Source organism: Cupressus sempervirens, chromosome 9, assembly GCF_028749045.1.
Source record: "Cupressus sempervirens isolate cs-2001-9-10 chromosome 9, ASM2874904v1, whole genome shotgun sequence".
Classification (NCBI taxonomy): domain Eukaryota; kingdom Viridiplantae; phylum Streptophyta; class Pinopsida; order Cupressales; family Cupressaceae; genus Cupressus; species Cupressus sempervirens.
In genome coordinates this window covers 434,903,226-434,928,320 of record NC_143126.1, presented here as the reverse complement: position 1 = coordinate 434,928,320, position 25,095 = coordinate 434,903,226, and the positions used below count along the sequence as shown (strand labels likewise).

The window sequence follows — 25,095 nt, the reverse complement described above, 5'->3', positions numbered from 1 at the left end:
TGATTCCATGTGCAATTTCTAAAGTTTTACGAGTGTCAAGAAGTGCAGATTGATCGGTACCCCAGTTCGGAATGTCATAAATTTGAATATGTGATAGGTGAGATCAAAGGTATAGTATCGTTGTCTTTCTACTCTAAAAATTCTTTAAGTGTGTCAGTTTGCAAGTCTTGACAAATCTATCTATACACTTTCCCTGGTCCATTCTATTTGTGAAAATCACTTTTATGCTAGTGTTTCTAGTTCTGCAAATCCAAGTAACCCACTTTGGCTGCTCGCCATTTTTGCCCTATTATTTGTCATGAGCCTAAATCATAGATTTATACTCTCCTCATGATAGTGATCAATTTGACCTATTTTCAAAGCCAAAATCGAACGTGATTTATTGTTTTCTTACATGCTTGCTTGCAAGCAGTTCTAAGAAGGCAACTTTGACAGTCATTATCTTTTGACCCAAATGTCCTCGTGAGACAAGATCTAACACGGTAATAGAATGCAGAACAAAGAGTTAGCATGTTGAACCTTAAGACTCGGTCAGGTGTTTTGGTCAGTTTTTAAGACTAGTCAAAGGACCCCTGGGCACAAAAATGATAAGTTGTAGAGAAGTTAGAAAATGAATTTTAAAGCATTATTCAGTGATTGAATTCGATCCTAATTAGTGCCAAGTGTTCATTAGATCAGTTCGAGGTATCAGTTGTTTGAAACAAAAAAAATTTAGTCATACCCACTTTGGGACCTAACTAATTTTGTCAGATTAGTGAGTTGTCAGAGATTGAAGGTGTTTCTGAAGGAGGTTATAACAATTCTTTTCATTCTGATGTTTTGGCATTATCATTGCAAATTAGATTGATATATGGTATCAATAAAAGACATAAAAGGAGATGATTCTTAGTTTGGCATTTTGCTTCCTTTTACGCCATCATGCACTAGAGATCATCTTTTATATAAAAGGTTGTGAGCAAAAGGGTTTTATATCATTCTTATTATTTTAAAAACAAGATGGTGCCAAGTTTGATAATGATATTTGAGATGGGGATGCTCAAATTTTGAGGTCTCCAATACCAAAGAGAGCTAGATTGTAAAGAGGTAGTGGTACAAATGAAAAGCATTAGCAAGCCCAAGCCCGTGGCATCCCCATCTCCTATGGCGCCAACACCCCAGGAGACCAACCATTGTGCAAGTTTTAAATTTGAGTAAGAGTGCATAGCATTATATCATTGTTTATGAAAGACATTTTATCAATTTGAAAATGTAGCAGAATCTTCTAATTATAAGTCGCCTTCATCAAATTTAAATGTGTGTTGGGGAATGTTGGGAGCACCATTTTTTGTTTTACACTAGAAGTGGCAGATTGGATCTCTTGAACCGTTAGAGCTTTTGCATTTGATTGGATTCAATGTTTAGTTGAAGGTCACTCAGTTGTGGCAGAGAGGAGTCAGAAAGCATTGAATTTGCAAAAGTGGTAGTTGTGCAAGGCGTTGATTATGGAGTAGTCCATGGCGTAAAAAAAAGGGGGGGCTGATGCAATTTGAAGGAGATGTCATTAGCATTTCTTGAAAGTAGAGCATGCAATGAGTTCCTTACATCTATGCTACACCTGAATGGAGCCTGATAAGAGGGAGATGTCAGTCTACTCGGAAGATCTTATTCTTCATTTTCTTTTCTTCAGCGGCATTTTCAAGATGGTTTCTCCTTTCAACCATGTAGTCACATGCACCCTTGGACCCAGTCAAGCTCGGATGCTGGTGAGTGGGATGTAAATCTTTGATGTTTAAAGGCAGCAGCAATAAGCAGGAAAATGGTCTACGGCACATTCAAAGTGAAGATGTGAAGGGGTCTTACGCTGCGCAAGGGAAACTCAGCTGCGGCAGGAAGGAAAGAAAACATGTGTCAAGCAGCGTCCACAAGGAAGACTTAACATACTCCAGTCTGAAATGTAGGAGGATGGATATGCTACAAGTTTAAAAGAAACCATAGCATGGGAGGGCACGCAAGAGCATTTTATGTTGATATTCGCTCAATCTTAGTCCCACATTCACCAACAAGCGAATGATTATAGTGTTTATATTCAAAAACACGAAGTGTCTAAAAGAGTTATAGTCTTTTGGAAGATGCATGTTTCAAACTCATGTGTGGCCTATGGCCAGTTTTAGAAGTACGCAATGAAAGTTTGACCGTTCACACACATGACGAGATGCTGATGTGGATCCACCCGACAAGTTGTAATTAGACACGTGGCAACCAAGGACCATCTAGAAAGTGACACATGGTAGAGGCTTTTGGGCTTGGCACGGATTTTGAGGTGGCCACATCAGCAAGGAGCAACAAGTGGTGCGACATCGCTGTTGCTAGTGACGTAGCGGACCCAAGATTTCCTGGTGACATAGCGACACAATCAAGAGCCACCACATGGCAAAGGGCCCATTCAAATGTGGCAAAACAAGGACCAATATGGTGGTGCCACGTGGCACCCGAGTGGCAGAAGTACTAACAGAATATGTGATCGGGCAAGAATGGGCAAATTAGAATGTGACACATGTCACAGCATGGTCAAACCACCACATGGCAAAGGGCCCATTCAAATGTGGCAAAACAAGGACCAATATGGTGGTGCCAGGTGGCACCCGAGTGGCAGAAGTACTAACAGAATATGTGATCGGGCAAGAATGGGCAAATTAGAATGTGACACGTCACAGCATGGTCAAACCTAGTTTGACCCAGATGGAAAGTGAGGGAAATTTTTCAAAATGCAAATTTTCAAATATTTTATTATTTTCCTTCAAAAAATCACGTACAAACATATTTTAAATCACGAAAGTTCTTTCATAGAGTTTTAACTTTGACATAAATTTAAATATTTGCTAAAATGCAGTCTTTAAGGTCATAACAGGAACTTGGTTTTCAATTTGATCCTTTGGGCATTTCCAATAAATAAACATAGGACTATTATATATCATCAAAACCGGGAGAGAACGAACTTTCTATTTTTGGAGATTGTTTTTGTACAGGAAGTAGTGTGTTAGAGTTATTCAAGGTTTTGTACCAGATGCTCATCTTTCAACCTCGTTCAGTTAGAGTAGTTCAGATTTGATTTCAGATGAAATGATGAACTAGGTGAATGCTAAAGGTAGTAAAAATGCAATTAGGAATGAATTTCCTCACCTCCAAGTTAGTTTTAATAATGATTTATCAACATTTTAGATGCATGTCTGATGGTTCTTTTTAGAATAGGGTTTCTCGTCAGTTAGAGGAGATGTTTGCAGTTGGTTACAGAACAATGATGAGATTCTGTTTTGATTTCAGCTATAGAAAAATGAGAGATGCTTTGCAACAGAAGGCAATGAAGACTCAAGTGGACACATGTCGCTTCCAAATCAGATCCGAGATTACATTCCTTTCCTATATCTTTCTCTTTCTCATCCATTTTAAGGGTTGGTAGTTTTCACTGTGAGACCATAGATTCTAGTGTTTGATATGTTCCAGTTTTGAACATTTTTCACTACTGTGATACCATTTCCTTCAGCATTTTCTCTTGTAATGAATAGCAAGTAATAAGAATACAAATAGTTCTAATCTGTTAGGTAGTTTTATGATTCAATTTTATGCATCTTATTATATTTGTTTCAAGGAAATAAATAAAAGTGCAGCAGCAAGTTAATCTACTATCTGAGTTTGGTCTCTTGTTCATGCTATTTGTGATCTTTTGTGATATATGTACAAGGTGCATATTGTCGAGTTGCAATATGTTTCAGATCGTATATGTTGATATTGTTTGCTTGTGATTCAAGAAGTCATGTAAATGCTTAGTTTATCATCATAGGGTTGTAGATCTCATGAAGGGATAGGTCGAGTATGAGATTCAAAAAGATGCAGATGTTTGATTCACAAGGTGAATGGATAGATCAGGAAGTCCTGATATATGGGATATGTCAATGACTTTCAAGAATGTGTGTTAGGGGTTTGTGGGATTGCCCAATAGATAAGGCACTGATCAACTACAGGATCAAAGTGTTATGTTGTTCATGTGTTGGTTTTGCTGAAAATCAACATCATTAATCAAATATCTTTTCCCTTTAATGTTGAAGGAACTGAAAATGACGCCCTCACTCAACTTATCGATTGCTTAGGTCATGTTAGATTCTTATCTCTGATATTTGCATAAGTACAGAAGATATAAGGGTTCTATCTGCTTTGTTTTAGATTCAGTTGTATGCTTTTTAGAACACTAGTACCATATGAAGAATCTAATAGGTCCACCCGCCTAGGTTTTGCAGAGCCTGAAATAGAAGAAGGGTCTAGCCTTATAGTTGGCCCGGTGTCTGAAAGGATATGTTGTAGATGTGAAATAGCTGCCCCTAGATGTATTATGTTCTCATCAGGATAATTTGAAACCATGACATTTCAAAACACCAACAAACTCCTTGCTGAGATGATTCACCTTCATCTATATGTCCTAATCCAATTTTACCTTTATGTCTATATTGATTTTGCTCATTCAATTGATTCATGCTTTCTTGAGATTTCATTATCTCATTGGTTTGTTTTTCAATGTTGAGATCATTCTGCAGTCTTTCATTCTTTGTTCTTAAGTTCATAAGCTCTTGATTTGCATCATTGAGTTGATCAATAAAATTTGTTTGTTGAAGGGATAGCTGATGGATTTCATTGTCCTTTTTTTCTATCTTTTTAGTAAACAATCACCTCTACTTTGGCTTTGTCCATTTGTTCCAAGTTTTCACACATCCTAACTGATTGAATTTCTTGCTCTCTTTTCAATTTTTTGACTTCTTCTTGAAGAGTGAGATTCTTATCAAGTAGGTCTTTGATTGCTTCATCAACTTCATTTGAACTTTTCTCCTAGCACAAGTCTTCATTTCTTTCATCACTGTAGAAATTGTCATTTAACTGTACTGCTAGTTCCTTCTTTGCAAGGATTAAGAGAGATGCTCTTTTGCTTTCTTGAGTTGTCCAATGGCCAATTTCAAATCCAACTTCTCATTCTCAATAGCTTTTTCTAGCCTGTATACCTCCATTGTCTCTAATCACATGGTTTATTAGGTAGTCCTTTTTTAATTTTTTTAAAGTTTAGTTTAGAATTCGTATCTAGTAGAATTAGGGTGGAGATCCCAATCCCCTCTTTAAGTCATAATTATCTAAATATAAGGATGTTGTTCCAACTAAAAATTTCCAATTGTTGCCAAGGGGTAGTCAAAATGTTGTACTCTATTTAATAGTTGAGTTTATTAGGCTTTCGATTCTATGTAGGGAACCGATTCTCATCTTGTTACTGTTTTCAAATTCATAATCTATTTCTATTTTTATTATAATGCACTTCAAACCTTGTACCGTTTATTAAAAAAAAAATATTAACTAATCATTTCATGTTTATAGATTGCTCTAATTATAAAAATAAGTGTTGCGTTGAAATTGTTTTGTGATTTTGTTATAGTTGTCTAAGATGCTATTATCAATGATGTGATAAGAACACACTACGATAGCTTCTGATTAGCTTCTGATCTAACTATATAACCCTGTCATTTAAAATTTCATTAAAGTTTCAAAAAGAACATGTTTAAAAACTATCTTTAAGGCTTATGGGATTTTCACTTTATATTGGCAGTTAAGCAATTTTATCAGTAGTCAAAACATTTAAAAGTCAATATGCTCATATATTTCAAATATTGTATAGGATGTAGAATCTTCTGAACTTTAAGAACGACTTAATCGTCCAAGTAAATCATTGAACATAAATCATAAGGCACAACGTCCAATAGCAAGTGAAAACTATTTTACTTAATCAAATCGACCAAGTGTAGAAATGAAGCTTGTCATCGTACAAAAGTCTAATTTCTAGACAGTAACATGTTAGTTTCTTGTACACCATCATCATCCTTTCAATCAATATCAATGCATAAATTAGTCTCTTCTTCAAGAGGTTTGACAAAAACAGAAATACCACGTACTTCAAACAGTAATCAATCATCACTCCTGCCAAATGAACATGGACATAGGTAACCCCAGTTACACCCCAACCCTTCGCATATAGATCAGCTCCATCCTCACCTCATCCACATGTATGCTTTTAGATCAATTCCACTCACATCTTGTCCATATGTATACAATTCACTGGAAAATTCACCATGTAAAAATTATCTCAAGTCTTAAAACTCGCAAATTGGTAAAAACAAAACAGACCCATTTTTTTACCCGAAGACTCCACAATAGCTCAAAATTACTGCCTCAATATTGGGCTAGTTTTCAGCATGGCCTCGCTACAAGTTCATCCATACAACATGCAGAAACTCACCCACAAATGAATAACTAGGCTCCAGTTGCACCTCGTGGATTTTTTAAGTGTGAAATTAGTAATAGGATGCCACCTCTCCGTATGTATACATTCATTAAATGCTTGAAAGTATCTGGGAGTAGTGTAGTACCTTGCTGGTCAATATAAGATGAGTCAAGTTGTTTGTGCACCTTAGGTCAATCTGTTTGACTGCCAGCCTTCTAAAAGTTATGATTGAACTGTTAAGTTATTAGTAGAATGTCTGAAATATAGGTGTTAACCAGATCCTTCTCAAAATATAAAGATGGGTTAAACCCAGCCACACTCTTATATAAACTCACATATCAACAGGTGTCAAATAACTTGATATGGCATCAATTATGTAACTAACTATTTATTAGATGGTCATGGTCATTTGCCAACCTTTGAGCTAATATTTGAATGGCATAAGCCCTGCAGTCTCGAGATTGTAAGCTTTGTAGAAATTCAGATTTTGTCAGCCCCTCAAAATTATTACAAGCATTTAAATGAGTTCATAAGCATATCCTCATCAAAACACTTTGCATCTAGTATAATTATAAATGTTTATAGACATTAATAATTGCACAAAACTAATTTACCTGAGGTAAAGCAGATTTGATAGTTGCAAGTTAAAGCTTGTTTCAGCTAATAAACGGACAAAAGCTTGTTAGTGATGCACACAAAAATGACAATAAAAATTTGAAAAATATGTAGGGGTTCAAACACTGAATCCTATATCTTGTTGGTAATTGATGAACTAAGAAATTGGACAACCATATCACAGCCAATCGTGAAGATCTCAGTTTAACAAGACTGGGCAATTCCATATCTGACAAATATATGGTTCCAATTACACCATTCATTTCTCTGATACCCTACCAATACAAATGGAATCAAGTTGAGAGATACATTACACGTGACAACCATTGTGGTTGGGGTTGACTCACTCATGATGCCTCCAAATGTCAAAATTTTCCTAAGAATCACTTGAAGATCATCTCAAGAAAGAGGTTGAATAGATCAAAGACAAACTTTACTGACAGACATGTCCCACAAAGTGGATAATCATCTATTGGTAGCATCCTGGGACCTACCAAATAGAATGAACATTAAATATCAAATATTTGCATGGCGGTATGCTCGCTGCTTAGGGAACATACAACTTTCCATTCGCATTAAATCTTTTGCACAGTTTCTCGAGAGCTGCCAGTGAGTGTTGCATTGCATTTAGCTTCATGTCCCTTGACATGGCCTGCAAAAATATAAAATCATAACTTAATGAAGTTTATCGGGGGAAGGAAACAATATAGAAGGCCAAAACATTAAAAACCAGAAGCATTCCATGTCGAGGACATCTTGTTATCCGGCATTATACCTTGTAGTCATTCCCATACTTTGAGATCAACCTACTAACATAGACACGTTGCATGGTTGTGAGTGTTTGTAAAGGTGCAGTTTTCCCATCCCTTCGTCTCTTTCCAAGTGCAGATTTTAAATCTGGAGAGTACAAGTATTTATCAAAGCAACAACACCATAAAAACTTTAGAAAGCAACAAACTAACAATTTGTAAGCATTGTATTTCATTCAATAGTTTCCCACAGCATAAAAACAGCTGAATAAAAGCTGAAGCAAGACAAGAAGAGGAATAACAAGCTACTAATACAACTAAAACCATTTTCGCAATGGAGATAACAGATCATTTCCACTGCATAATAAAACAACTGAATAAAAGCTGAAGTGGGAAAGGAACGGAAATAGCAGGCTACTAATACAAGTAAAACCATTCTTGTTATAGAAATTTCCTTTTTTGTCATAGAAATTTCAGATCAAATATAGAAAAATCTCATCCTACTTAACCAAGCAATATATTTTTTTTAATTCCATACTAACATAATCAATTATAAGACAGCTAGATCCAGTCATTTGATAATGGAGGACAGAATTCCAAATGCTGTCACAGTTCCCCGAATAAATGAAAAGAGACTCAAATACCTACTTATGGAAGGGTTACCAAAATCTATTCGGAACCTAGTAAGTGACTTTAATCTTACCATTGTCCAAGATACAATCTTATAAGCCCTATGACATGATACCACTAAATTGAGGGATAAAGACTACTCTAAAAAAGACAGGAATAAATGAACATTTCCTCCTAGAGATGACCATGAAGAACATTGAACAGAAAATTTATGCAACAGTGCAACGAAAATTGGGCGCACGTACATGTTTGTAAGCAAGAAAAGCCTCAAAAGAAAGATTTGTGTTTCAAGTGCAAAGAGAAATGGAAGCCAAGATCTAAGTCGCCAATTCAGGTTCGCACTCAGATTCAGATTTGAGGGTATAGTTTGCATGATTGGTCAAATAAAATTGGGGGTTGGGTTCGTTGGTAGTACAAAAACATGTGTTTGTCTGTCTGTGTGTACATTTAATTATTATATTAATATACAATTATATGAAACATAAATTTATACATGATTTATTAAAAATGAATATGTAGATTAATTAATAATTTTTCTAAAATATGAAACATGTTAATACAAAATATTCAGATATAACTATTAAGCATATCGTGTTCCAAATTGTACCTAAAAAACTATTTGCTTTCCCAAGGGTGGGCATAAATGAGCTGGTGCAAGGATAGGGTGCATAGGAATCCCATTGAATGGGCGTATGATGGGATTAGCACGTATTCCTAGAAATTAGGTGCATTTTCTAAGAAATAGATGCATTATGTCAGTGAACACAGTCTATCAATACGATTAAGACCAAATCCTAGCCTAAAACAAATACCAGGAATTAGCTGACTTCTCTCTACCAGAATTGATTTAAAAGTTTCTGTAGCTAATTTCCAAGCACACGATATGTCACCTGAAGACCAGAAGACAAACTTTATAAATAGAAATTCAAAAATGTTTCAAAAATCTTGGCTGGTTCTCCCAGGTTTCTCTGGACAAACATACAAATCAAATACAAGATCCTACATGCACCCACAATTTGCCATCTACAAACCCAAACCCTTGTATCCTCAAGATCTAGAAGTAAATTGTCCAGCCAATATCAACAGTAAAAAAATTAATATATCAAATTGATACCTCTCCAGAAAACCCATTAAGGTTCCTCTGGCCAATAAGGAAGTGTCTTTGTAGTACATTGTAAAGATGTGTATCATGCTCCTAGTTCTCATCTTAATATATAAGTTCTCGCTTTAACATCAACAGTATACCTGTGACATTATTCAAATGAAGGATATAAGGATGACCAACGAGCAAGGATTAGTTCAAGCCCTCGCCTTGAAAGACGTGGATAATATTGACATTGCTTAGGGACAAGCAAATTTGGGAGGGGTAAATTGTCGTGCCCCACCTAAGGTTAATACAAATCACAGCCTTTATAAAACAAATCACAACTTTTATAGAACTGTAGAAACTACAATCCCAACCTTTCTTAAATAATAACCTGGGTGATTGGAATCGATAGGAGGGCAATCCAATGTCGAGGACATATTATTCTAAGCAGGACCACTAGCTTGAAAGAGGATAACAAATAATATGATGAGCCAACCTGGGAAACTCAGTATAGTATAAGGCTTACTCAGAATGACAACAAACAAAATATGTTGTGATTATAAAAAGAGGGAGACTACGGCTGGGTAAACATAATGAAATGTCCAGCTTTAGCTAAGAATATTAATTAATTACTCCAGAGTAGCAATTGAAAAGAAAGAGGGGGCAATTACAACAGATACGTATTTTTAAAGCTAAAAGACCTTGTCTGTCCACCATGATGGAATTTATGGACAGAAACACCACTTAAAAGAGGAATCAAGTGCAGGAAAGAGAAGCATTTTAAGACAAACAAGGGCAGAATCTAATCCAATATTATCGATCAAGACATCAAGGGAACTAATCTGAAAAGCATCAGTGCTCATAAGAGAAGACCAGCACATCATTTATCAATGATCGGGATCAGATCAGGAATTGTTATCGATTATAAGCATTAGCAGTCCTGTTCATTGTGGTTTGGATGAAAATGTGTTTAATACATATCTTTATTATATGCAGCAAGATAAGTTTTAAATGCACAATTCCTTACATTTATAGGCAACAATTCAAATCATGTATGTGATACATAACACCAGCCATATTAGATATAAGCAATTATCTGGAATTCACGTCTATTCATCAAATGGCAGCAATCAATCATGGCAAGCTAGAGGATATACAAGGAGGGAGAAACTAATACAAGCTTCCTCACTGAGTACACTGCCTCATGATGGATGGCGGAAGGCACATGAGGCCGAGAGGGATGGTATATGTACTCTTGGGCCTATGGTAAAGGATCGCTTCAAGCTATTGTCGGTTCCCCTCCAACATTTGCATGGATTGATTGTTGGGATGGATTCAAGAGTGTCTCAATCATAGGGAAGCGAATAAGGTGGCCAGAATAGGTACACAACCTCATAAAGGATGAATGGTGGAAGGCCACATGCAGCCAGTCGGGGTGGTATATCTGCTCTTGGGCCAAGGGTAGAGGGGATCACTTCAGGCACCTTATCATGTTCCTTCGTTAATTTTTAACCAGAATTTAAGATAAAGAGCACAAAACAAATAATGAACACAAAACAAAGAACACAAGTATCCTGGGACATCCCTCCAACTAGAGAGTGAAAAATCGAGTCTCAATAATATCAGTTTTATTAATAGATATTCAGCAGTCTGAATTACAGTTCACACAAAACTAGCTTGGACGTATAAACTTCTCTTCCTCTGCGAGCCAAGAACCCTTCAAGGTTGGACTCTATTTATATACAAACCACTGACTCTTCATTGTCTTGAAACCAAGGGTTTGCATGTCAATTGAAGAAAGTGCTGCAATAAACAAAGAGTCTTCCATGAGATATGAAAAGACTGTCGTTAAAAGTGAAAACGTCTACCAATATAGAAATACATCAACACTGACTATGTTGCTTTAATTTCAACAGCATACGAAGCAGCGATACAAAACATAGATGAGTTAACATTCATTTATTCAATCTAAATTTAGGAAAGAAAGATAGCTGCTGATGTGATAACATCAACACTCCCTCTTGCTAGGGAGGTATCTTTCCAGATATCCCTGTCATTGAATATCTCAACATGGGTGCCCACAATGGGTACATCATGGAGTCACACACTTGACATCCACCATGGCTATTCCCATGTGTGGAAAGAAATATATACACAAGTGTCCATCACAAAATTGTTCAACATGATGTCCTCATGAAGTCTCTCAACATGATATCCACCATGGCTACTCACTTGAATGGAAAGAGCAGCATCTCTTCAAGGGTTTTCACCTCATATTTCTCCATCTCAGAGAAATATGTATTATAGCAACATCTCTCAAGGGCTTTTCACCTCATATTTCTGTCTCAGAGAAATATGCATTTCAGTAACATCTCCCAAGGTCTTTCACCTCATATTTCTCCGTCTCAGAGAAATATGCATTTTAGCACATAGTAAGGATCACTGGTGTTCACTCTCCCCCTGAGCAAGAGCAGCATTCTTCACAACCCCAAGCTTGTCTCAAAAAATCTACAAATTTCACCTAAGAGAGGCTTGATGAGAATGTCAATTGTTCATTCATCAGTGCAAATTTGAAAGTGAATCAAAGTTGACTCAAATGATTGACCAAACAATCCTGCAAGGAGCTTTTGAAGCCATACTGCTACACATGCTGCAATATATTATGCTACTGCAGTGCTTTGTGGCACAAATGTATGCTTCCTGCCACACAAGGAAATCACGGCACTCTCCAAACTCAAACAACATCCAGATGTGATTTTGCTATCAGTTACACTCCCCCTCTTGATCCCTGCATAGTGACTATACTTGTCAAATCAGTACAGATTCGTCAACTGCAGTAACTCCTTGTAAAGGCACAACATAATACTTTTCACAGCAAGGCCATACACTCAACAAATGCCTTCACGAATTCATAGACAGCTTGAACCACATAATATTAAAGTGTCAGGCTTCAGGATAGCACGGCTGTTCTGGGAGATCGGATTCAAACTTGCTATTACTATAGAGTCAAGTCCATAGTCATTCTTGATCAATCAAACAAACCATCCATCTATTACAGTCGGCAGCCGGCCGGCCACTGGAAAGGAGTTCATAGGGCCCTGTCCGTATGGTGTTTACCATCCGCCTGCCCTGCCTTTCCATAGTTGTAGGGTGTTATCCTTTCTGTCGAGAGAGAAGGCAGGTGGGAGCAGGCCCCTATCAAATCAACCAACCTTTTTGGACTATTCTATAGCTATAGATGGGTCAATTGAGATATTGATGCACTCAACTGCCCCCATATATTTAGTGGTTGACTGCATCAATGCTATTACTCAGCAATAGACTCATTTCAGCAACCGACTTCGCAACCCCCTATCTAATCATGGGTGATGGGTAACTGTATTCCATTCATGATCAGGGGCCAGATAGATATATAGGCGATTGATCATAGTTTGATTTCTGCGATCTCCTCCCCCAGCTAGTTGCAGGTAGGCCTATTAAATATATACCTTCAGGAGAAGTAAATATATATATGACTCTCTCTATTCTTATATATACATATTAAGGTTATAATATTAGATAAGTCATAATGTTTATGATATCAAAATTCAGATTTAAGTTTGCATATTTATATATATTAAGGTTATTAATATTATATAAGTCATAATGTTTATGATATCAAAATTCAGATATATTTTTTGTGTGTCTATGTGTATATATATGTGCACAGTTATAATCAATTTGGAGATCGATTTAAATGATTGATTAAGATGTGTTGATAAAAAAGTTAAACAACTTGTATACATGCCCACATAGGGACATGAACCTGTAGAGTCATGACCCTACGGGGCATGTACCCTTTCACATAAGTACTTGATATAATATTTGCCAATGGGACTGGGCATCAATTACAATCAGCAATACTCAGTCTACATTGGGAGATCTCACGGCCTCAAATATAATACGATCTGATCAACATAACTTGTCTGATCCATATTCTTTATCTGACAGTTATATACAGCAGTAACAAATCAAATCAGAACTGTCTGATCTCATACATTGAATCAGACATCAGACATTCAGCCTAAGATTCATATATCAGACATCCAGTCTGAGATTTATATATCAGACATTTCTGACATCTTCAGTTAAACAACAGTAATTAGAGAAATTAGAATCTCTATCAGAGGTCCTATATACAATAACATGGTATCAGAGCCATCCTGATAGAGAAACTCATTCTTAAGAATTATTAAATCTCAGAATTATCAAAATCAGACTTTCTATATAACCTTAATTCAAAATGGTGAATCATGTAAGACTAGATGATAGGCTTGAAAGAGCCTCAAATTTTACATCATGGAAAATCACAGTAATGATTGTACTATGTGAAATGGAGTTAGACGAGTTAATAGAGGAAAATAAATCTATGCCAGAAAATGACCCAGACAAAACAACTTGGAAAAGATGCAATAACAAAGCCATGAAGATCATCATAGATTCAGTTAAAGATCACATTCTTCCATCTATAGCAAATCTTAAAACAGTCTTTGGGATGTTCTCTACTATAAAGCATATTTTCAAAATTAATAACACAAGCAGATTGCTAACATTGAAGCAAGATTTACTATACATCAAGATGAATAATGGAGAAACTATTACGTCGTATCTCCTAATAATCTCAGAATTGAAAGATCAACTTGCGACCATTGGAAATCAAGTAGATGACGAAGAACTCAAGATTATAGCACTAAAAAGACTACCACTCTCTTAGAGAAATTTATTCGTGGACTGAGTTCTCAACCAGAACTTCCTAAGTTTGAACTACTCAAAAATGAATGCACTCAAGAAGAGTCAAGATTAATTACAAGAGGAATCATTTCAAATCAAGAGGGAGAAATTCAAGCTCTTCAAATCAGTACCAATAATAAGGGAAAAAGAAAGAGAATTCATCAAAATAACAAGGATTTAAACAAATCATACAAGAAAAGAGACTGGTCCAAAGTACAATGCTTCAAATGTGACAAATTCGGTCACACTCATTACATCTGTCCGGAATGGGAGAAAATTCAAGCAGCCCTAGTGGAAGTTAAGGATGAAAAGAATGAAGACCTTGCATTTTAAGTTGTTGAACAAAGAGACATAGTGGATAAATTCAAATGAGAATCCCAAAGTGAGGAATCAGAGGGAGAGTGATACATTTCCAAAGTTTATGACATATGCAATGTTGTACTCAGACCTAAAGATAAATCAGTTATCTGTAAATTCAGTTTTTCTCATCAATATAAGCATATTGAATCAGAGATACAATCGATCGAGATGTTATCAAACTAAATTACATTAGTACAAATGAGCAAACAGCAGATGTTCTTACCAAACCTCTTGCTAAGGTTAAATTGGAATACTTCCAAGGAAAACTTGGTATCGTCAAAATGTAATTTTTGAATATTGAACTTGAGTTTCAATTTTATGTGTGTTTATGCTTCTAATTAAATAGTTGTGTGATGAAAGGTGACAATCTTTCATAGACATATATATTTAGAAGGTAATCTTTGTGAGGTGACAATCTTACAAATGATAGGCCTGTTATCATAACATTTTATATTTCTTTTGTTTCGGATATGCCGAAAGTCATTGACAACGAACATACTATGATCACTTTAGTTATTGGTCTAAAAAGCCAGAGATCATAATATATGTTGTGATGGTGTTCATAACATTGTGATTATAGTTATTTGACAAGTCACTAGTTCAGAGTGTTAAAGTAAGATAATCTGTTGTTTTTATGAATATCATTATCTTTGATATTTTGTTAAAGAGTTTATGAGATCTTATTGATATTTTCACTTCTCCCTTGCTAAGAGGGAGTGTTAAATATATAGCTTCAGGAGAAGTATATATATATGACTCTCTCTATTCTTACACGCGCGCGCATATATTAAGGTTATTAATATTAGAAAAGTCATAATGTTTATGATATCAAAATTCAGATATGTGTATGTGTGCGCACGTGTGCGTGCATGCACGCAAAGTTATAATCAATTTGGAGATTGATTTAAATGATCGATTAAGATGTGTTGATTAAAGTTAAACAACTTGTATTGTATACATGCCCACATAGGGACATGAACCTACATGGCCATTGGCCACATAGAATCATGACCCTATGGGGCATCTACCCTTTCACATAAGTACTTAATATCATATCTGCTGATGGGACTGGGCATCAATTACAATCGGCAATACTCAGTCTACATCAGGAGATCTCACAGCCTCAAATATAATACAATCTGATCAATACCTTGTCTGATCCATATTCTTTGTCTGACAGTTATATACAGCAGTAACAAATCAAATCAAAACTGTCTGACCTCATACATTGAATCAGACATCAGACATTCAGTCTGAGATTTATATATAAGACATCCAGTCTAAGATTTATATATCAGATATTTCTGATATCTTCAGTTAAGCAACAGTAATTAGAGAAATTAGAATCTCTATATACAATAACAAGGCCTATAATAGGGGGAGGAACTACATGCACTCTCAACAGTGCGCTCAATGACCTGGGAACTCTTCAAATATTTGGCTTAGCATTGCTCATGAAATATTTCTTCATACCAAAAAGTTAGCAATGTTTCACCTTATTAAATAATAATTTTCCACCTTTGCAACATAACTTAGATGACAAATATTATACTAATAATTACTGTAAAAAATAAGCTTGATAAAAAATATTTAAACCTATAAGACATGAGTATTGGGCCCCATCTAAACAGAAGATCATTTAAGCCAAGCATGTTCCAAACTATATTTTGCAATAAATGCCAGCTTGTTGAAAATCACGGCTTCTAATCTGCTCAGGCTATATAATCAAAGAAGACTTACCAAAAGTGTGACTGAAACACCTCCAGAAATATAAGCTCTTACATCCCAAATTTTGACCTAATTTAAATTTATTTATAGCCGTTGAATTGAATGGATTTTCTTTCATAATCATGTGAAAAGGTTAGTTAAATATATCCGTTGTATTCATTATGTTAACTGTTTAACGATGATGGTCATTATCCATTGTTTGTCATGTGATGATTAGCAGTTGCTTGATTTCAAAATTATAGGTAATAATTAAATTCCTTATCTACATTAAATGTTATTACGGATTTATCATGAAAATTGTTATTATCGTGTAGAATGTTGCATGGGTGATTGCAGGAGAAGATGAAGGGGAGAAGCATTGCTAAACAGGATCAACGGAATGAGATACTAGTTTAGTCCAATTATCAGGTATGACCTTTAACTGTCTTGGTAAGGACCTAGCGACTTGAACATCAGGATACAATCGATGGACATGCATGAGCTATTAAATAAACATTTAAAATATTAGTTATTTTTAGTTAATTAGAAATAATGCGTATCTCAAATGGCTTTTGATTGACTTTTTCACCACATTACTATAATGTATATTTAATATTTATGTATATGCACATAGATATAGAAATAAAGGTGACACCATAATATTATTTATATAAAAGATTTTATCAAATATGTACATTTAAATGCATGTACAAGAAGATAAAATAATCTTTCAAATAAAACATGTATTTAGATGTAGTTAATAATAGAGACGACCTTGGATAAAATAAATAATATGATGTCACCTCATAAATACATCTACATGCAAGTAGATAAATATATTGTAATTATCCTTGATTTATAACCTTCAAATCTTTTTCCATATTTATTCAAATTCTTGCTAGAAATGGAAATGCACATTTGGCATATTGGCGTTCAAGAACCCAAATTTTTTCTTTTTAAGTTACGGCTTCTTGGAAGCCAAAAGGTCTTTCGAATACTTCTTTAAATTCTGAAGCCGTGAGGGACCATGGAGTCCCATTCCTCTAGATATCTCTCTTATTCCTCACGTTTTTTCCCTCTACATATTTCCTTGCCACGATTTGCCCATTTCATTGAGATCTTTTGCTAAAAGACGTGATTGGTAATCACACTAAGATCTGCGTTTGAAGTTACTTCCATGAAGGAATTGATTAATAGCATCCAGCCACGGCTCCAATACTTCTGAACTTTCCAGGTTATGTGGTTGACTTACCAAATACAATCGATTTATAATATGTTTTTATCAGATACCACTGCATTGTATTTACAACAGTAAGCTACAAATTCTTGAAAAGTCGTACAACATCATTGTTTGATATCATCAGATAGTTCCTCCTTAAGTCAGAACTTTTCATGATAAGTCAAGACCAATTGTTCATTAAATGAGTTCACATCTTTATTTTACTGCTGAATGTTAGAATCAAATGGTATTTATTTTGCACGCCTTAAGATTATATTTCTCGGGTCACAAAAATGTGGTATGTTGAAAATATGTAAAATTCTTATATCAAGTTGAGGATCAACAAACAGAGCTGATTGCTCTGAGATTCAAACAACTAGGACTCACCCGACTATATAGCCAAGGAAGAGGTGAAGAGGTGAGATAGAAATCTGCAATAACATGGAAATAAAAATCAGACATGACATAACAATTCTAAATTATTTGAAAAAGGAAAATCATTTAATACCTCATGCATGTTCATACTTATTGTTCCTCTGTTGTCAAGTCGAGCGGTGGTGATCAGAGCATTGAACCCATCCGAAAACCTTGGCCAAGGTCGTTAAAGGCATGTTTGCCATCTATGACCACTTGATGTCAGTAGTGTCAATTATTCAGATATGTTCGTCCATAACTGTGCGGACATTCTAAACATTGGAATGCTCAAGTGGCTGGGCCTGATTCTGAAGTAAGGAGGGCCTTTCTGTTCAATAGATTGTGTGAGGATGAATATGGTCCGAGGTTGGGATGTTAAGCCTAAGTCAATGTTTCTCCTCTTACCAAAAGCCAAGACTTGCACAACCAATTAAAGACTCACCAGTTACTTCTCACATATTCTTCTTTCTATTTCATGTTATGCATTTACTTTACTTGTATGCAAGAAAAGATAGTAAATCGTTATTTCAATTATTTCAGTAGATTGTTATTTCAGTTATTTCAGTTAATCATTGTTACAGTTATTTCAGTTGATCGTTATTACAGTTATTTCAGTTGAACATTATTACAATTATTTTAGTTTGGTTTTGTTATCTCAGTTAATCATTAGTAGTTAAAATCAGTTAAATGTCTCATGAAAAGGAATTCATGATATTTTGTTTCAATAATTAGTTGTGGAACACTCTTTCTAAATCACTTTTATTTGTTATGAAAATCTGTTTGTTACATATGGTATCAGAGCGCTGGGTTCGACATTGAGCCTGGGGCACATTACTTTCTAATAAACCTGAAAATTCTTAGAATAAATGTACAGGATGCAAGTACGTAAAACACCTCGCAAGAAGGCACGACATCCCATCTTCTTGTACTTGATTAAGAACATGCCAAACTTTGACTACACTTGTTGTTCCATGCCTCGAGACAATGAAACCCTGAAACAGGCTTTGCAACAAATGAAGAGGGAAAGAGTCAGGTGGACTCCTAGTAAAGCAACATATAAAAACAAACTAATTCAAAAATGGAACGCTCGTCAAGACAATTCTCTTACGCACTTCCATAGATCTTGGATGGTGTGGGAGATGTACAAATCTGAAACAAAACTAAACGCTAAGAAGCAAAATTTAGATTCCATAGTGTAAACATCCTCAGAAAAGGAAATTTTTGTAAATAAACGCTGCTATAAATGCAACATAGAAGTATTCAAGTTGATTAAATAAATTGGTTTATTCATATGTTATATCCACTCGCAAAGTCTTTTAATTTGTTGAAGTCATGTTTATACACACACACAAATTGACATAAGAATCTTGCAATTTCCAGGTTAAACCAGTAAACAAACAAAATGAGCAGCGATGAGAACATTGCAGGCATGACATGGTCCGTGAAAATAACCCACAATCATCCACTGATTTATTGCTTCAGATTTTGCAAAAAACGCAACTAAAGTTGGATAATATGGAAAAAAGAATGAATGAGATGGCAGCCCAGATTGGGCAGGACCAAGAGGAAATGCAATCCTCACCTACTCCCAAAACAGAAACAAAAGCCTGTAAACACGACAAGAAAACCTCTCAAGCTTCACCCACCCAAACCGAAAAAACAAAAGAAACAAGAAATAGTTAGTGATCTATCCACAAATATTAAGAAGATCAAACCACCCAAATTTGCTAGTTCTGAATCTGGAGAGGATGCAAAAGCCTAATTAACCGAAATGGAACAGTACTTTGAAATTATGAACTTCTCAGAAACGTCAAAAGTAGTTTGGGGAATATATCAATTTACTAGAGAAGCTGTTACATGGTGGGAAAACACCAAGGTTGAACTAAACATTAAAACCACCGAGATTACTTGGGAAAAATATGTAACCATTTTTAGGAGTCGTTGGTTACCCCAAACCTTTTATGACCAAAAGTTGCTAGATTTTCAAAATATTAAGCAAAGAGATATGACTATACATAAGCATTGGGAGAAATTCACCCAATTACTGAAGTATGTACAACCATACCAACAAGATAGGAACTTGAAGGTGAGGAAATTCATCATGGGACTGAATAGTAGAATAGGAGTGATAGTTGATGTTCTCACTCCTCGAACCATGGAAGAAGCTCTAGAAAAGGTTATCCAACAGGAATATAAAATCAAGAGAGATGATTCCATCTGGGATAATAAAAGAAAAATAAACTGGAGTATAGAAAGTACAGATACGGGATCTCAAAAGAAACAGTTTAAGAATTATAAATTTAGCAAATCAGAAACAAAAGGGAATGGAATCAAGGATTTTAAAAGTAATTTCAATACAAATAAGAATAATAAGGGCAGTGAAAAGAAGGGGCCACCTTCACAGGATGTTTCACTTGTGGAAATCATTATGCTAATAAATGCCCTATTAAGATCAATACCAATCAGCCAACCAACCACCCCATCCACAACAGTAGCATGTTTATCAACAAAGGATCCACGCAGCCTTTGACAATCGACAAGCCAAACAACAAATATGCCTAATTGAAACTCCAAAGTAAAATCTACGGGAACCCTGTTACCATCTTAATTGATACTGGAGCTTTTGAATGTTTTATATCACCTAAATTATTAAGTAGGTTTCCAAAGAGATCTAGTTTTATGGCAAAACCATGGACAGTCGAGTATGCAAAACAATGAAAGGCTAAGGTAGAGCAGTGTCTGTTTAAAGCTCAAGTTGATTTTCCAAATTTCTACAATGAATTGAATTTATATGTGGCACCACTTGGGTCTTACGACATTATTATAGGCATTAATTGGCTCAGCAAGTGTAAGGCCAAGCTTGACTGTCTTGCTAAAATTGTAGATTGTTTGGATGACCAAGGCAAACCGGTAAACATAAAAGGGGTTATACATGAAATTAAATCAAAATAAATATCCGCCATGCAACTTAAGAAATGTGGAAGAAAAGGTTGTAAGATCTCTGCAGTAAGGATTGAAAATTTGAGGGATGCCCCAAATGAAATGAAGGAAAATTTGAAGGATTTCTTCGAAAGGAAGTACCCTTATCTAAAGAAATATCAGGATGTATTTCCTGAAGAACTTCTTGGGTTACTTCCATTGCGAGTTTTTTACTTCACTATAGAATTAACACCAGGAGCAAAACCAATTTCTCGAACCCCTTACAGGATGACAACAACAGAATTAATGAAGTTGAAATAATAGTTGCATGGTACGCTAAATAAGAAACTAATCCGGCCCAGTGTTTCACCGTGGGGAGCCCCAGTATTGTTTGTTAGGAAGGACAGAACTATGAGATTATGCATAGATTACAAAATGCTCAATAAGGTTACTATCAAGAATAGATACCCACTTCCTAGAATTAACTACCTCTTTGATCATAATGAAAGGTGCTACAGTATTTTCAAAGATTGATTTGAGGTCAGGACATCACCAGCTTCGTATTAAGGATAAAGATATTCGCAAAACTGCATTTTGAACTAAATATGGGCATTATGATTCACAGTGTTACCTTTCGGATTAACCAATGCACCAGCAGCTTTTATGAATTTGATGAATAGGATATTTCAAGATTGTTTAGTTAAATTTGTATTGGTTTTTATAGACGATATCCTAATTTGTTCAAAAAATGAGAAGGAACATAAAGAGCATCTAGAAAAGGTTTTACAAAGACTAAGAGAACATAAATTATACGGAAAATTATCTAAGTGCGCTTTTTATCAAAAGGAAATTCAATATTTAGGACATATTATATCAACTCAAGGAATAGTTGTAGATCTGTCAAAAATCAAGGCAATTAAGGAATGGCCTATACTTAAAAATGTGACAAAAGTCAAAAGTTTCATGGCATTGGTAGGTATCTATAAGAAGTTTGTCAAAAAAATTTCCAAGATAGCTTATCCGATCGCATCACTCCAGAGAAAGGAAAGGAAGTTTGTATGGACTGAAAAATGTCAATCAACTTATGAATGTTTGAAGGAAAAGCTAACTACTGCACCCATTCTAACAATTCCTGATCCACAAGAGAAATTTGTAGTCATAACGAATGTCATCAGGGGAAGGAGTTGGAGGAGTACTAGTGCAGGATGAGCAGGTAATTGCATATGAGTCAAGGAAGTTAAAGAATTACAAGCAGAATTACGCCCCTCATGATCTAGAATTAGCCGCTATAGTACATGCCCTCCAAATGTGGAGACATTACTTGATTGGGAAACCTTTTGATCTTCGATCCGACCACCACGGCCTAAAATACATTTTTACCCAACCCAACCTTAATGCTAGATAAAGGGGATGGCTGGAATTTCTAGCAAACTATGAATTTGACATTAATTACATCGGGCAAGGAAAACAAAGTGGCAAATGTCTTAAGCAAAAGGAGACACATTTTCGCAATGACTATTATAAATTTTAGATTAAAAGATCAGATTTTACGTCTAGAGCATGATCAATTTTATGCAGAGATCAGCCAAGCTCTCATCAGAGACCCACAAGATCCCAGGTATTTAGAATTTAAGATAGAAGAGGATGGATTGTTAAGATATCATGACAGGATTTATACACCCAACAAAATTGAACTTCGAAGAATGATTCTGGAAGAATCTCATTCAACTCCATATTCAAAACACCCTGGAGTGACTAAAATGTTGTCCGATATAAAACCTTTATATTTTTGGAAAGGAATGAGAAGGGAAATTACAGAATTTGTGGTAGGATGCCTAGAATGCCAAAGAGTAAAAGCAGAACATCGTTACCCAGCTGGCCTTTTGCACCCAAATGAGATACCAAAATGGAAATGGCAAATAATTTCCATGGATTTTGTACACGAGTTACCTATGACACGGAATAGACACAACATCATTCTAATAGTAGTAGATAGATTGACAAAAGTTGCTCATTTTATACTAGGAAATCTAACCGATGGAGCACCAAAAATCACTCATAAATTCATGAAGGATATTTTCAGAGCACATGGAGTTCCAAAGAAAATTATCTCAGATAGGGATGCTAAGATAACTTCCAGATTTTGACAAACATTATTTTCAGCATTAGGGACTAAGCTAAACATCAGTTCAGCTTATCATCTCGAGACTGATGGTCAAACAGATAGAGTAAACCAAGTTTTAGAAGATATTTTAAGAGTTTACTGTATGGATCGACAATACCAATGGGAAACATATTTACATTAGGTTTACTATTTGCTTATAACAATTCCTATCAATCCACCATTAAAATGGCACCCTTTGAAGTTCTATATGGCCACAAATGTAAAACCCATGTGAGCTAGAATCGATCGAAGGGTAGAATTATTGTTGGACCCAAAATGCTTAAGGAAATGGAAGAACAGGTAATCCAAATTCATCAGAGATTGAAAGAAGCCAATGATAGACAAAAAAGTTATGCAGATGCAAAAAGAACACCTAGAGAATTCTCAGTGACATAAAAGGTGCTATTAAGAGTAAAACCTTAGAAGAGTACCATCAAGTTCGGTAAGAATGGCGAGTTGGCCCCAAGGTATGTGGGACCCTTTGAAATATTGGAAATTATGAACTTAGGAGCCTGAAGAATTGCCCTACCACCAGCTCTTGCAAAGATGCATGACATCTTTCATGTGTCATACCTTAAGAAATACATAACTCATCATGATCATATAATTGATTGGAACCTATTACAGGTACAAGAACAAGGGGTAGTGGAAATAAAACCACTCAAAATACTCAAGGTGCGTAAGCTACGCTTACGAAATCGAGATGTGACTCAATGCAAGGTTCAGTGGGATCAGCATGCTAAGGATAATGCTACTTGGGAAGATTATCATGAAATTTTCCAAAAATACCCTCATCTTTTCTCCAAGGCTAGAGCCTGAACTTTTACTTTCTAATTCTTTTCACTAATGTAATGCTCTAAGTAGATATCAATAATCATCTAGGACGATGAAAAACTTAAGAGGGAGGATATGTTACATCCCAAATTTTGACCTAATTTAAATTTATTTATAGCGGTTGAATTGAATGGATTTTCTTTCATAATCATGTGAAAAAGGTAGTTAAATATACCCGTTGTATTCATTATGTTAACTATTTAATAATGATGGTCGTTATCCATTGTTTGTCATGTGATGATTAGCAGTTGCTTGATTTCAGAATTATGGTTAATAATTAAATTCCTTATCTACATTAGATGTTATCATTGATTTATCATGGAACTTGTTATTATCGTGGAAAATGTTGCACGGGTGATTGCAGGAGAAAATGAAGGGGAGAAGTATTGCTAAATGGGATCAACGGAATGGGATAGTAGTTTAGTCCAATTATCAGATATGACATTTAACTGTCTTGGTAAAGACCTAGCAACTTGAACATCAGGATACAATCGATGGACATGCATGAGCTATTAAATAATCATTTAAAATATTAGTTATTTTTAATTAATTAAAAATAATGCATACCTCAAATGGCTTTTGATTGACTTTTTCACCACATCACTATAATGTATATTTATGTACATGCACATTGATATAGAAATAAAGGTGACACCATAATATTATTTATATACAAGATTTTGTCAAATATGTACATTTAAATATATGTACAAGAAGATAAAATAATCTTCCAAATAAAGCATGCATTTACATATACTTAATAATAGATATGACCTTGGATAAAATAAATAATATGATGCCACCTCATAAATACATCTATGTGCAAATAGATAAATATATTGTAATTATCCTTGATTTATAAACTTCAAATCTTTTTGCATATTTATTAAAATTCTTGCTAGAAACGGAAATGCACATTTGGCATATTAGCGTTCAAGAAGCCAAGGCTTTTCTTTTTAAGTTATGGCTTCTTGGAAGCCAAAAGGTTTTCCGAATACTTCTTTAAATTATGAAGTCATGAGAGAACATGGAGTCTCATTCCACACGATATCTCTCTGCATTATTCCTCACGTTCTTTCCCTCTACATATTTCCTTGCCACAATTTGCCCATTTCATTGAATACTTTTTCTGAAAGACGTGATTGATAATCAAACTGAGATATGCATTTGAAGTTATTTTTGTGAAGGAACTGATTAATAGCGTCCAGCCAAGGCTCCAATACTTCTGAACTTACCGGGTTATGTGGTTGACTTACCATATCCAATCGATTTATAATATGGTTTTATCAGATACCACCGCATTGTATTTACAGCAATAAGCTACAGATTCTTGAAAAG

At 35.2% G+C, this 25,095-nt stretch overlaps 1 protein-coding gene across 1 annotated transcript in view; it reads right to left on the bottom strand.

The window, feature by feature from the left end:
• Nucleotides 1-7,015: 7,015 nt before the first annotated feature.
• The window catches only part of LOC149539159 (nucleolar-like protein), a 44,385-nt gene continuing 26,305 nt past the window's right edge, over nt 7,016-25,095 (bottom strand). The window contains exons 3-4 of the mRNA XM_089800489.1: nt 7,680-7,801; nt 7,016-7,556 (exon numbers count right to left, since the gene is read on the bottom strand). Of these exons, the coding sequence (XP_089656615.1) occupies nt 7,452-7,556; nt 7,680-7,801 (227 nt within the window). The 3' untranslated portion in view covers nt 7,016-7,451. The remainder of the gene's footprint in view (nt 7,557-7,679; nt 7,802-25,095) is intronic.